We start from the raw sequence: 15,353 nt of genomic DNA, 5'->3' as shown, positions 1-15,353 counted from the left end.
CTTCCCTTTATCCCATGGTCTACTGTCCTCTCCCATCAGATTCCTCCTCCTTCAGCCCTTCGCCTCTTCAACCCATCACCTCCCGGCTTCTCACATCACTCCCTTTCACCACCACCACCTACCTGCCTTCCCCCTCTCACCTGCTCAGCCTGTGCTCCTCCCCCTCCCCTTTCATCCTGGCTTCTGCCCTCTTCCTTTCCAGTCCTGACGAAGGGTCTTGGCCCGAAACTTCTACTGTCCATTTCCCTCCACAGGTGCTGCCTGACCCACTGAGTTCCTCCAGCATCTTGTGTTCATTGCTCCATATCTCCAGCATCTGTAGACTATCACGTCAAAATTTCTGTGCGCCAGAGTCCCAGAGATTGGGGGATGCAGAGAGAATTTAAAAGGGGAGGGTGGGTGGAGGACACAGAGCAAGTCGGGGGTTGGTAGACCTGTGGAAGTGGTGGGAGAAAAGCAAAATTTGGAAGAAGAAGTTTAAAAATTTCCAGACCTTAACCATCAGATATACACCACCCCTGGACACACACTTACATCAGCCTCATTTACCTGTACACAATTCTCTCTTTGTGCAGATCCTCCAGGCCACAACAGATCTCCGCAGCGTAGAAGATGGCTCTCTTCTCATCAAAGCCTGGGTTGCCCATGTTGTAGATGTGGAACTTAAGGTCTCCACCGTTCATCAGGGTTAGTACCAGACACAGTGCATCCTTTGTTTCATAGGCGTAGGCTAAGCTGACCTGCAAACCAGAAATAAATAAATGAATTCGCTGTGTGCAAAATTTTAAACCCTTGAGTGGAATTACCCCCCACAAACCTTGCTACTGTGGGATCCGGTTACTTTCGGATCTACAGGTTCTTTCAGGAGTCCAGGAATGAGTTGAAAACAACTTGGTGCTTCACAAAGTTTTATTGGAAAAGTTTAAAACAAAGAAACAGTCACGGAGCGCATGGCACTAGCTTTACGACTGGGAGATGAGCCGAGACAAAAGGAACTAAAGATGAGCTCAGGCTGGGGATGTGGAGGTGGGAAGGTGGGGAGGAGAGCAAGAGAGAGATTAACAAAAAAAATACACCTTTTATACCTGAGATAAGAGATACTCCTCAGCTAACAATAGTCCAATCAGGAAACCTATTAGATACCTGTGGCCAAACCAGCCCATTAGAACACACATATTCACCTGATGGATGAACCAATAAGCCAGGAAGTGGCCATTCCTTGTGCAGCCACTTGAGGTGTATTAAACACTAGACATGTTTAAAAACTATAAACAGTCAAATCCAACCCTACGCTCCACCATCCCTCCAAGCCTGCTACCCTCTTGTTCCATTCCCTTTTCCTTCCTGCTCACTGACCTCTGCCCCTAGCCCTTTCCCCCAGGACAACCTTACAAGTACCCCACTTGAGGCATCTCAGAGCCCAGAGCCAACACATTAGGTGAGTCGATGGGGGCGAAGGAAAGTATTGCCTCAAATCGGCCACACATGTAAAGTTTCCATTGGCGGGGAACTTAAGAAAAGCAGCGATGTCTGTCGTAAGAGGAACAAAGTCATTGTCAACAGCACAAGAACCGCCAGGCTGCAGCTAATTATTTAAAGTTGGTCAGTGCAAGGCTATTTTATCCTACGGCCATAGCGGGGTTCCCCCGACCGAGGAGTCTCCAATGAAAGGTCATTCAAACTTGAAGGTGCTACATTTACCCAAGGATCACCCTTGTCTCCAACAGAAATTGAAGACTAATTTCCAGGATTCCACTGAGTGCAAAACGAGGTATTAAAAGAAAACCAGGGAAGTACTACAGATGAAGGAAGCCAATTTATTTTTACTCTCAATTTAGTGCACTAATCCTGGTTCACGAATGTGGTCTCCGCTGTACTGGGGGTGCCAAGGTCAGATCTTGGAAATGTACCCTTCAGACCAGAGTCTGCACTACCATCAAGCATCCATTTGCAACAATCCGATGCTAATCACACTTTCCCCCCCCGCATTCCCATCAACTCCTCCCAGATTCTACCTTCCATCCAGACACTAGGGTCAATTTACAGTGGCCAATTAACTTACCAAATCCACAGTATGTTCAGATAACGATCCTGCTAATGCATGTGTCCTGCACCACTCTTGTAATTTTGTACCAAAATCCAAAGAAATTGTATTTGTACTGTGCCTTTAACATGGTAAACCACCCCAAGCTGCTCCACAAGGACAGTGTTTAACATTGTCAAATATTGGGCCAGATGATCAAAAGCTTATTGAAGCAAACATGGAGAATCTAGAAAGAACACCTTTGAGGAAAGGGCAATGGAGAAATGAAGGAATTTAGAGAGATCATTAAAATTACCTCAGTAGCTGGAGGAATGGGCAGCAAGAGCAGGATGAAAATAACAGGGAGAACGCATGGGAGGTCAGAATGAGAGGAACACAAGTATCTTGGAGGTTTGTATGAACAAATTACAAAAGAGAAAGAGAAGCTTTGGAGGGATTTTGATGTATGGTGAGAATTTTAAACTCCAGTCGCTTTTGACCAAGACCAAATACAGGTCGAGAGTACAAATGTGATTGGGGGCCGGTGGGGGGAGAGAAAGTATAATGCAATTTAGGACAAGCTCAAATGCATCGGAGATTGAGATATGCACCTGGTGTTAAACCAGTTACAACTATGTGGTTTACCAGCAGAGGGCACTGGCAGGCTATCTTTGGCCTGCTGCAGTTAAGGACCAATAAATGTAGAGAGAACGAGCTAGCAGGCAGAAAGGAAACCCAGCTCTCTCAGAAGGAAGCACAGTGGCCAATCTCCACAGACGCATGCACAAGGACATGATGAATCTGCCTGGGCAATGATGGTCAACAAATTAAAAAAACATCCAGGAAGAAACATCTTGGCTTTCCTCTCGGGGCGGCAAGGTAGCGCAGCGGTTAACACGATGCTATTACAGCGCTAGCGATCGGGGTTCGGTTCCCGTCGCTGTCTGTAAGGAGTTTGTACGTTCTCCCCGTGTCTGCGTGGGTTTCCTCCAGGTGCTCCGGTTTCCTCCCACATTCCAAAGACGTACAGGTAGGTTAATTTGGGTTTAAAAAAATGGGCCGCGCGGACTAGTTGGACCGGAAGGGCCTATTACCATGTTGTAAATAAAACAATTTAAAAAATTTTAAAAAGGTTTAAAACAAAAAAGAGACAATTTCTCACATCCACCTAAGACGACAACTAGGCCTCGATTTAACATCTTGTCTGAGAGACAGCACCTCCGACAACGCAGCACTCCTCCAGTTCTGCAATGAACCCATCCCAAAGACAGGTGGATGGGTAGGTTAACTGGCCGCTGCAAGTTGTCCCAAGTGTGTAGGTAAGAGGTAGAATCTGGGGAGAGTTGACAAGGATGTGGGAAGAATAAAAGTGGAATTAGTGCAGAAGTAGCACCCACACATACTTGGTCAGCAGAGACTCGTTGGGCTGAAGGGCCAACTTCTCTGCTGTCTCTAGGACCCTGTGAAGCGTCAGCCTTTACTTAGTTCCCCGGAGTAGCATTTGAACCCATGACCTCTGACTCAAGCACGAGTGCCTCCCACTGTTTGCTGTTTTATCTCATGTTAGTTATATCCAGTAACAGAATAAAGAACCTACTGGCTGGTCTTACTGGGCACCCTGATGCCCAGCTCCATGTGAGGGAATGGGCTGTGAGAATCAGGAGAGAATGAATACCTGACCAGCTAAACAGAGGTTACCCTGAACAATAGTTTAACAAATTTCCCATCTTTGCTGGAACACTGTTGGAATAATTCTCCATATCCACAGAGTCCCAGACAGGACTGTGTGTAACGTGATACCTCTCTCCAAAGATTTATTTACTGAACTCACAGGTAGTGGAAGGGCACTTGAACAATGCCCCAAGGAAGTTGTGGGCATACTATGTTGGCGCTGGAAGCGTGGCGACACTTGCAGGCTGCCCCCAGAACACTCTGCGTAAAAGGTGCATTTCACTGTGTGTTTCGATATCCCACCTTCTCTCGGGGAGCTAACAGAGCTAGATTTATTGGTATTAGGTCCATGGGCTCCAAGAACACGAAGCTTTTCTCTTCCGTCCTCTACACTATTGCCCCACCTGCTTCTTGGTTCCTTCCCCACATTTACCTGCTGCCCTTCTCTCCCCCCATTCCCACCACCACTTCCCGCCCATCCCGACATGACCATCTCCCCACAAACGCAGGGTCTAACTTTAACTGGAGACTCCCCGGCTCAAATGGTCCTTTGCAAAAAAAAAAACTGTTGCTCGGAAATTCATACCTTAACCATTCCCTCCGCTTTACATTTCATCCTTAAAACCTACTGCAGTAACCAGACTTTTGGTCATCTTCCCTAATATACGAGCTTAACTCTTTATCTGCTCTCACAAAGGATCTATGGCTAACACGAGGGAACATAATTTTAAGGTGATTGGAGGAAGGTGTAAGGGGGATGTCAGGGGTAAGTGGTTTTTAGTTTTTTTTAAACGCAGTGTGTGGTGGGTGCATGGAACGCACTGCCAGCAGAGGTTGTGGGGGCAGATACATTAGGGACATTTAAGAGACTCTTAGATAGACACACGAATGATAGAAAAATAGGGGGCTATGTGGGAGGGAAGGGTTAGATAGATCTTAGAGCAGGATAAAATGTTGGCACAACATTGTGAGCCGAAGGGCCTGTACTGTGCTGTAGCGTTCTATGTTCTATCTTGCAAATTCTCAGCACCACAGGCATTATGTACACCTTATTGTGCAATGTACGTTAATGGTGCCATCTATAAACGAGAACAGTTGCAATATTATCCAAAGGTGAGGGTGAGCATCAATTAATTAGCAGGCACTAGTGTGAAATGCATCCATGCGGTATCTTTGAATTAAACCACGTCAGCAGTGTGCACACTTTCATACGATGGACAAGACAAAAAAAACTTACAACAAATCTACTGTTAACTTTTTCTAAGATCCGCTTTTCATTTAATGCCATGGATTCTCCTTTCCGTTTCTTTATCCTCTTCTTTTCCAGCTTTTTACATGCGTACATCTTCCCGGTTGCACGCACTTGGCAAGCACATACCTGAAACAAGTACAGCAAACAGTCACAAATCACCACAGTGGAACTGGTTTATTATTGTCACATGTACTGAGGCACAGTTTAAAAACTTGTCTTGCAGATTAAGAGGAACAAATAGAGTGCACAGCCAGCGCCTCTTTCCCAGGGCACCAATGCTCAATACAAGCGGGCATGGCTTTAAGGTAATGGGTGGGAAGTTCAAGGGAGGTATCAGAGGAAGGTTTTTTTTTTACCCAGAGTGTGGTTGGGGCATGAAATACGCTGCCTGGGCTGGTGGTGGAGGCAGGTACATTGGTCAAATTCAAGAGATTACTAGATAGGCATATGGAGGAATTTAAAATAGAGGGATATGTGGAAGGAAGGGCTCAGATAGTCGTAGGCGAGGTTTAAAGCTCGGCACAACATCGTGGGCCAAAGGGCCTGTATTGTGCTGTACTGTTCTATGTTCTAATTCATTACACAGTGCATTGAGGTAGTACAAGGTAAAACAATACAGAATGCAGAATAAAAGTGTCACAGGTAGACGATAAGTTGCAAGGTCATAACAAAGTAGATTGTGAGGTCAAGAGTCCATCTTATCGTATATAATCCAAATTTTAAAAACTGCTGCTCAATGCTTAAAAAAAATAGACACTGATAAGTGGAACTCTCCGCTGCTTCACCACATTGTCCTCTGATCTTGGCTGAAAGGGACTCGAGCACTGAATTGCCAGTTCAACCCTTGGGCCTTAAGTTAAGGTGCAGGGACAGGAATCAAGGTGGGAGTCTTTATTGAAAAAGGTTTGAATACAGGAAATTCGTGATTGGTAAAGGGGTTAAGGATTACAGGGAGAATGAGGTTGGAAAAAAATCAGCCATGATTGAACAGTGGAGCAGACTCAAGGGGCCGAATGGCCCATTTCTGCTCCTATATCATGGCCTAAATCATGTTGCATTTATGTAGGACTTTGGGGAGACCACATCTTAAGCACTATATCGTTTGGAGACACAAGAGGCTGCAGGTGCTGGTATCTGGAGCAACAAACACACTGCCGGAGGAACTTAGTGGGTCGAGCAGCATCTGTGGGGGGGGGGGGAAGAGAGAAAGAACTGTCGATGTTTTAGGTCAAAACTCTGCGTCAATCCTGACGCAGGATCTTGACCAGAACTGTTGACGATTTTTTTACTCCCCACGACGGATGCTGCTCGACTCGCCGAGATCCTCCAGCAGTTTGTTTGTTGCTACCGTGCGGTTTGATCTCATTAACAAACCTACCTTAGGGGGGTACAACCATGCTCCACTAGAATGATGCCCAAGATAAGGCAACCAGCATCGAGTATCACAGCCTGAAAACAGACCCTTCAGCCCAACTTGTCCATGCTGACAATAGTGCCCACCAGGCTAGTCCCATTTGCCTGCATTTGGCCCATACCCCTCCAAACCCCTCCTATCCATGTACTTATCCAAATAACTTTTAAATGTTATTGTACCTGCCTCAACCACTTCCTCTGGCAGCTCGTTCCATATACCCACCACCCTCTGCGTGAAGAACTTGCCCCTCAGGTCCCTTTTAAACCTTTCACCTCACCTTAAACCTCTGCCCTCAAGTTTTTAGTTCCCCTTCCCTGGGAAAAAGACTGTGCGCATTCACCCTATCTATGCCCCTCATGATTTTATACACCTCTAAGATTTATTTATTAGTCACATGTACATCGAAACACAGTGAAATGCATCTTTTGCATAGAATGTTCTGGAGCAGCCCGCAAGTGTCGCCACACTTCCGGCGCCAACATAGCATGCCCACAACTTCCTAACCCGTACGTCTTTGGAATGTGGGAGGAAACCGGAGCACCCGGAGGAAACCCACGCAGACACGGGGAGAACGTACAAACTCCTTACAGACAGCGGCCGGAATTGAACCCGGGTCGCTGGCGCTGTAATAGTGTTACGCTAACCGCTACACTACCGTGCTGCGCCTCTATGCTACCGTGCCACCAGGTGATCCCTCAGTCTCCTACGCTCCAAGGAATAAAGTCCCAGCCTGCCCAACCTCTCCCTGTAACTCAGGCCCTCAATTCCTGGCAGCATCCTTGTAAATCCCATCACTCCCTCCTCGCGCCCCCCCCCCCCCCCCCCAGCATGTGGAGAGCGATTTGCTGGAATGGTGCCCTTGTTCTCCAGAGTTTAAAAAGAGATGGTTTCATTGAAATGTGGTAAGTCTTTCGAAGGATTAGTAAGTGATGTCAGGGTTACTTACCCTGGATGGAAGGCCTGGAACTGGAGGAGTGCAGGTATCACCCTGCCTCCTCAATAATCATTACACAGTACAAGATTGTGCACGATTTAGAGTGCTCCCTCCACCACAACTAAAAGCCTCTAGGCCAAGAACCAGCATAGGATATCAGCCATTTAGGACTGACGGAGAGAAATTTAGAATCATAGAGAAATATAGCACGGAAATAAGCCCCTCGGCTCACTGACCCTGCTCTCTGCTTCAGTCATCCAGCACCACTTTTACACATCCTATCATAACCCATTTTATTTTCCCATTCTATCCTCAACTATCCCCAGATTCTACTGCTCATCTACACACGAGACGCAAGTTACAGCAGCCAATGAACCAACCAACCAACCAAAAGTCTCTGGGATGCGGGAGGGAACCGGAGCACCCAGGGAGGTGGTGGTGGGGTGGGGGGGGGACCCACAAGGTCACAGGGAGAACGTGCAAACTCCACACGGACAGCACCCGAGGTCAGGACTGAACCCGGGGTTCTGGAGCAGTGGCTCTGCACGCTGCACTCCAAGGGTAGGAACCCTTTAGAATTTTGACTCGGAAGGGAATGGATGTTCAGTCATTGGATTTATGGACAGGAAGAATTAAGCTAAAAAGAGGATGCAGAAGAGAGGGCCCAAAATGTTGCCGGGACTGGAGGGATTGGACAGGCTGGGACTGTTTTCCCTGGAGCAAAGGAGGCTGAGGGCTGGCCTTATGGAGATTTACAAAATTATATCAGATTTAGAGTACATGGTCAGAGTATTTTTTTCCCAGGGTAGGAGAGTCTAAAACCAGAGGGAGACACAAGAGATTCTGCAGATGCTGGAATCTGGACCAACACACACACACAAAGTGCTGGAGGAACTCAGCAGGTCAGGCAGCATCTATGGAGGGAAATAAACAGTCGACATATCAGGTCGAGACCCTTCAGCAGGACTGGAAAGGAAGAGTGTGGAAGCCAGAATGCCAAAAACCAGAGGGTACAGGTTTAAGGTGAGAGGGGCAAGACTTAAAGGGGACCTGTTCACACGGAGGGAGGTGGGTATATGGAATGAGCTGCCAGGGGTGGTGATAGAGGCAGATACAGTTACAACTATTACAAGACATTCAGACACGTCCGCGGAAAGGAAAGGCTTCGATGGGCCAAACGCAGGCAAATGGGATTAGCGTAGCTATACATCATGGTCGGCATAGAGGAGTTGGGCCAAAGGGTCTGTTTCCGTGCTGTATGAATCCAAGAGATTGGTTGATAAAGAGATGATCTATTGGAATGCCAGAGCAGGGTTGAGGATTACTTGCTCCAGCTCCTACTTCCAGCAATCTTATGCACTCACCTCTCCAAATCCTCCTTTACCAAGCACCCGGTAATGCCTAAAAGTATTTTTTGTTGCTGGCTGCCTAAAAGATGAAAAGAAGAGAAGCTGTTAAACTTAAGGCCAGGCAAGGAAAATGAAGTCAGAGGAGGGAAGGCTAAACTCTCGCTGGGAAAGGAAGGACAACGTCCCAATGCTCCCAGGGTGTACCTGGTACCTCTGGCGACTTACAGTCAATGCAACAGGAGAACAGGCTCAAGTTTGACCAGAGAGACCTTGATATCGGGAAGCGTTATCAGTATAACATTGCAAAAAGGGATATTACCTTTCTAACCATTTCCACTGCAGGAATCGTGAGAAGTACATGCTTTCCTGGTACTCTGTGAAGGGTCCCCCACTCAGATAATCATGGACAAATCTGCAATTAAAATTTGGTGCCATTAAAATACCCGACGCAACAGACAGTATCAACAGGAAACTAATAAACAGGTGCCAGACGAAAGCCCGATAATGAATCTTTAAGAAGGGATACTGCTGACAACACTAACATTGTTGTCAGGCCCAAGCTGCTCGGAGGTCTGCTGTGCTCTTTGTAGTCTTTTATTAATTGTTGCCGTATTTTTAGTTAATTCAGGGTCAACGACTTGGGTATGGGTTTGCACTACACTGCCCAAACAGGGACTGCAGCTCCCCTATCCTGTCAGGGTCTTTAAGTGAATCATAGGCACTTGCTAATTGGATGAAAATAATTTCACCAAGAGCACTTCTACCAAATTGTAACCAAGGGTTGAGGATTCTTTGACCCAGAATCTTTATGGTTTGACAGAGACTGGGGATATTCTGAAAACAAGTACCCACTGTCGATGGGCATCCATCATTCAGATGCATCATGGCTTGGTACGGCAACTGCTCTGGCCGAGACTGCCAGAAACTGCAGGGAGTTGCGGACACAGCTCAGCACATCACGAAAACCAACCTCTCCTCCATAGACTGTCTACACTTCTCGCTACCCTGTCTACTGGACAATTGTGGGATTGCAACCGATTGAACAGCTCTTGCCAAGAACCCACGCAGACACAATAGACCAAACGGTCTCCTGTGCTAAAAGATCCTGCAGCTCTTCCTCCCAAGGCAGGAGAGAACCAAAGCTCAGTGTTAGGGGTTGCTGAATGGTGACGAGCAAGGTCATCAGGAAGCTTGTGGACCCACAACTAGGTCAAACAGGACCAGAAAGTGGATGTTGCAACTGGCCATGACGTAAAGGAAAAAGCAGACCAAGTTTCAGACCAGTAACCTTCTTCAAAGCCATACAAACAGCTCATTAAGTTGTTTTAAATTGGTACAGCAATGCTAAATCAATAAGCAAGATAGACTTGCATTAGGGTAATATCCTTCACTTTCCTTTCAGGATATCAAAGTACTTTACAAATTTACAAGCAGCAAGCTTCCACAAATAAGAACATTATATTGGCTAGACAAGCATTTAGCAGATTTGTCGATTTTAGTCAGCACACTCAGGAAAATTCCTGAGTTCAGAATAGGGGTGTGGGATCTAATAAGCCCACCTAAGTGATACTCGAGCCTCTGTTTAAAGTTTCCACAAAAGCTGGCATCTGATAGCACCTTGCTCCTTCAGTGAAACAAACCTGTTCATGAAAAAGAATGAGTTACCCACCACCATTTGCCCATTGTAAACTTGTATGCACTGGAGACTCAGTACAGAAGTTTCTCTCGCTGCATTTATGCCTCTATATCCTGCCCTGCTCCTTTTCAACAAACTTTGGACCTGATAAATAACGTACAAACAACTGCCAACACAAGTAAACAGAATGAAACCATCACTTCATACTAATTAACAACAGAAAATAACTCACTCATTAACCCTGAAAGATTCTGAAGACCCAGTCCTAAAATCTTTGTGTCAGTGCCAAATTTTCTTTTGCAACGCTGAAGCACCTTAGAATACTTCACCATTGTGAAGGGGTTGTATAAAGGGGAGTTTTTGTTCTGTGGTTGTCACAAATGTGAGTTTTTTCAACTCACAAGATTCAAGGATGCTCCCTGTCAAAACTGTCACCCTATCAAGCACTGCATCTAAAACATTACTGAAGAACCCACCCATTACAGTATGTAACCAGTTTGTTAAAGCAAGTCCTGTAGTCTGGCCTCAAACCCTTTGTGGCAAACATGTCAGTAATCACCCATTTAAGGAAATAGCTCTGAGGCACTGCTGGTGGAAATTGTGAACGTGCACTTCCTTTTCCTCCATCTTCCTCACACCCCTCCACCAACCTCAACCCCCATCCTCTGATAAACAAGCAAAGGGAGTCATTTTAAACCATCTCTTTTATGGGGTAAACAGATGGTGCTATATACACTGGGTAGGATGCACAAGGATTGCCTGTGACCAAATTTCACTCCTGCAACGACTAAAAATGAAACCATTTCTCAGTCCAAATATATCACCTACAGATAACGCCACCCACAACCTCAAAGTACATTTGACTGCTGGACAAAAACTCAAACCACGAGTGGAAAGAATGAAGCCAAATCATGCTTGACAGGGTAGGCATTTGCAAGGTAGAGAAAAAGAGCCAGGGAGTGGGGCAAATTGGATAGGTTTTTCGAAGGGCACAATGAGCTCAAGGGACCTCCTGTATCATGTCTTATGTCCCAACCTCCATTGGTACTTACATTAATGGGGACGTTACAGAGAATCAGAATCGAGGAGTAACACAGCCCTTCAGCCCAAATGGTCCACGCTGACCAAGATGCCCCTCGAAGCTCGCCCCATTTTCCCTCATTTGGCCCATACCCCTCCTAAACCTTTCCTATCCATGTACCTGTCCAAGTGCCTTTTAAATGCTGTTAATGTACCTGCCTCAACCACTTCCTCTGGCAGCTCACTCCATATATATGGACCACCCTCTGGGTGGAAAAAGTTGCCCCTCGGGTTCCTATTAAAATCTCTCCCTTCTTACATTAAACATTGCCCTCTAGTTCTTGATTCCCCAACCCTGGGAAAGAGACTGTGCACATTCACCCTATCTATGCCCCTCATGATTTTTTTTGAAGGTCAACCCTCAGTCTCCTACGGTCCAATGAATTAAGTCCTCACCTGCCCAACCTCTCCCTATAACTCAGTCTCTCCAGTCCTAGCAACACCCCCATAAAAAATTTCTGCACTCTTCTTAGCGTATTGGATAAAGTAATTACCCAATTTGGAAGTCTGGCAACAGAAGGTTCACTGCAGGTAGTAAAAATGGTGAAAAACTCAACAGCGGGAAACAATGCCAGATATTAATGAAAATTTTGAAAAAAGGGACTTTTTTCAGGTTTTAAACTGGTCTGAGGAGTTGGAAAATGGGAGTGGTGCTGGGGAGTGATTTGGGAAGAAGAGGTGTAAACGCCAAGATACTAAACTGCAGATGCTGGAAGTCTGAGATAAAAATAGAAATTGCTGGAAATACTTAGGACAGACAGATGTATTTTTCTTGTACTAATAACTTGCATTTCTGCATCTTCCATAACCTCAATGTACAAAGCACTCTGTCATCAATGATGTACTGAAGATTGCGTTCAAATCTCTAGACTTGAACATACAACCACCTTGGGCTGATGCAGGAGCTCAATGCACAGGAACGCAAGTTGTTAGAGTGGTGGGACTCGGTCGGTTCTATCACGTACAGCTCTCCCCACCATCGAGGACATCTGCAAGAGGCCATGTGTCAGGAAGGCAACATCCATCATCAAGGACCCCCACCATCCGGGCCATGCCCTCTTCTCATTGCTGTCGTCAGGCAGGAGCCTGAAGACCCACACCTCAAGGTTCAACAACAGCTTCTTCCCCACTGCCGTCAGGTTCGTGGACAGACCTGAAAAACCCCAATTCTGCCTCAGACTACGTTTCCCTCAACTTGCACTAATGTCAGTTGTTCATTCCATCGTGCAAGTTATGTACAATTTATGTTAATTTAAGTTTATGCAATTTATATTTGTCATGTACTGTGCTGCAAAAAGCAAATTTTCATGGCATTTATCTGGGTATGTATGCCCGTGACAATCAACTTGAAACTTGAACCTGAAAACCTTCTGACACAGATGCAAGAGTTCTTCCCAAAAGCTACAGCTATCTCAATCAGAGAAGCACAGAAGAGATTAAATATCAAAATGAATGATGGTACATGACAAAAGGAAGTGGGAATGAGGACAACTGTTAATCTCTTACCACTGATACCGGTATTTCAGCTGTCCAGCACGCACAGTATTTTCTCTTTGTTGTAGGCTATCTTGCAGTCACAATGCAATCCAGCTACACGCTCTGGCTCTTAAATTAGCTTCGTTAACATTCAGTGATCAGGCTGAATCATAAAAATCTGCTGACAGCTCAAAAGGAAGGGAAGGACCAGAAATGGATTGGTTGGGATCACACACACACACAAGGTTTGGACATGCTCTCTCCACACTATGTGGAAGTAAGGTCACAGTAATAAGCCACCAAGAAAGGGGCTGCTGAAAATCTCAGAAGCACCACCAGCAGAGATGGTTTCACCTGCCGTGTTATCTCTCAACCCTTTTTTGGGTTGTCTGTTATGCAGAGTATGCACGGAAGGAAGTTCATCCCGCAGGATGAAGACCCTTGCAACCTCAGTGCAAGTTGATAACTCCCAAATCCCTGTGCAAGATTATTACCCTCTCATGCTGAACTACCACCCCACCATTCAATGTGTGGTTATCATCCATGGCACCCATCTAATGTAATGTCCTCGTCCCTCAGGGAAGGAGACTACAAAAGACCTCTTCTCCTCCAAACAATAGTACAGTCGATTCTCTTTCTCTTGCAGACGCACTAGGTTTATCCCATGTGCCTTCAACTCAATGCTCCAGTGGTTTGCAACATTAGTCCCCTTGCTCGCTCCCAATCCAATCATTATCCCAGTCTGAAAGGTACATGTTATTACACATACCCTTCTCTCTGATTCCACTGTAGTACTTAAAACACATCGACAAGATTCAGGATTTCAAAGAACTGGAAACTTCCTAATCCTGCTCTCCCCTCTGGCAGTGATCACATTTGAGAAAAATAAAACTAAGCCCAATCCCAGAGGTATTTTTGCTCCCTCCATCTCCAGCCCCACAGAATCAGTACAGGAGGTAGAAACATGAAAAGTACGTGAGCCCGTAGTTTTTCCTTGAATGAGGATAGGGAAAATGAATGGAGTCAAGCAAACAGTCTGCAATTGATAGATATAGTGAGGTCCAGAGGAAGAATGGGGGTTTGCAAACTTGGAAATGCAACATCTTGCCCCCCCTCATGATTTAGATTGTGACTAGCTGGGCCCAAACACTGATCCCTGCACCACTCCTGTCAAAGCTTGCCAACCCGAGGATGAGTCATTTATTTCCACCCTTTCCTTTGTGTAGATGACCAATTCTCAATACGTTACCCCCAATTCCACATTGAACAACCTCCTGTGTGGGAACTTACCGAATGCCTTCTGAAAATCCAAATACACCATACCCATTGTTTCCTCCCTGACCTGTTCTTGTAGTGACATCCTCAAAAAAAAAGACTCCAGTAGATTACTCAAACATGTTTTCCTTCAAAGTTTCTCAGATCACTCTAGCTTTGAGGCATAATGTGGTGGATTCATATCACACACCAGAGCATTTCAATGGCTGTTAAGCATTTTAGGATGTCAAGGAACAGATGTTAAAGCTCAATACAAATGCAAGTTTTGTAACTAGAAGAACACCTCGTATTCCATTTGGGTAGCCTGCAACCCAATGGTATGAATGGAATTTTCCAATTTCAGGTAACCCTTACTCCCTGTATTCCTTTCCCACCTGGTCTCACTCTCCCTTTGTTCCCCACCAACCTGTTTCCTCGATCTGTTACCCTGCCCCACTCGCCCATCATCCATCCCTTACCTGGTCCTACGTCACCTTCCATCTATCTTCCCCCTCCCTCCCATCTGGCTCCATTTGTCTAACCCCTTGCTTCCCCTTATCAGTTTCCATCCATCACCCACCAGCCTCTGAACTCACCCTCCCACTCCATCGGCCCATCATCCCTCACCTCGCCTGATTCCACCCATCACCTACCGGTCCCCATCTCACCCCTCCCCTCTTTAGACTGGCCATCTCCCCACTACACTCTTGCAGGGTCTTGGCCCAAAACTTTGCCTCCACTGACGCCGCTCATCCCACTGAATTCCTCCAGCACTTTGATTTTTGCTCCAGATTCCAGCATCTGCAGTCTCACGTCTGCAAATTTTTTTCCCCTACTTTCATTTTAGCCTCCAAGAAACTGCCCCAATATTTATTTCAACCTCTCACGATCCAAAACAAGTGGTGGAAACAACGCACAGATTGAACTTAGTTTTAGACATTTGATTTTTACACTCAGGACATGAGTCCTGACATGAAGAACATGAGAAACTGGGATCTTCCAAGCAGAGCTGGTGGCAAGATCTACAACAATGACTTTGAAAGAATAAGGAGAAACCGTTTCCGGTAAGCGAGCCAATAATCCATGGATAATGAGCCTCGAGTTAATTGTCAAGCAAACAAAATGGATCTGAATGAACTGCTTTCGAGGCTGCTGGAAGAACATCCAATAACTTGCAAATGGAATTGGTTAAAGTGGTGGGGAAACTGCTAGGCAATGGGGAACGAGTAGGGCGAGTAAGACATGTTGAGCTGCTCATGTAAAG

The 15,353-nt window shown here is 45.9% G+C and overlaps 1 protein-coding gene across 1 annotated transcript in view; it reads right to left on the bottom strand.

The window, feature by feature from the left end:
- Positions 1–15,353, bottom strand: part of grk4 (G protein-coupled receptor kinase 4) — a 128,327-nt gene that overhangs the window by 19,865 nt on the left and 93,109 nt on the right. Inside the window, exons 6-9 of the mRNA XM_052019362.1 lie at positions 8,963–9,055; positions 8,659–8,722; positions 4,932–5,072; positions 550–740 (exon numbers count right to left, since the gene is read on the bottom strand). Of these exons, the coding sequence (XP_051875322.1) occupies positions 550–740; positions 4,932–5,072; positions 8,659–8,722; positions 8,963–9,055 (489 nt within the window). The remainder of the gene's footprint in view (positions 1–549; positions 741–4,931; positions 5,073–8,658; positions 8,723–8,962; positions 9,056–15,353) is intronic.

This window comes from Pristis pectinata, chromosome 7 (genome assembly GCF_009764475.1).
Source record: "Pristis pectinata isolate sPriPec2 chromosome 7, sPriPec2.1.pri, whole genome shotgun sequence".
Lineage (NCBI taxonomy): Eukaryota > Metazoa > Chordata > Chondrichthyes > Rhinopristiformes > Pristidae > Pristis > Pristis pectinata.
Note: the sequence above shows the minus strand (reverse complement) of the source record. Positions and strands in the feature narration are given on the sequence as shown.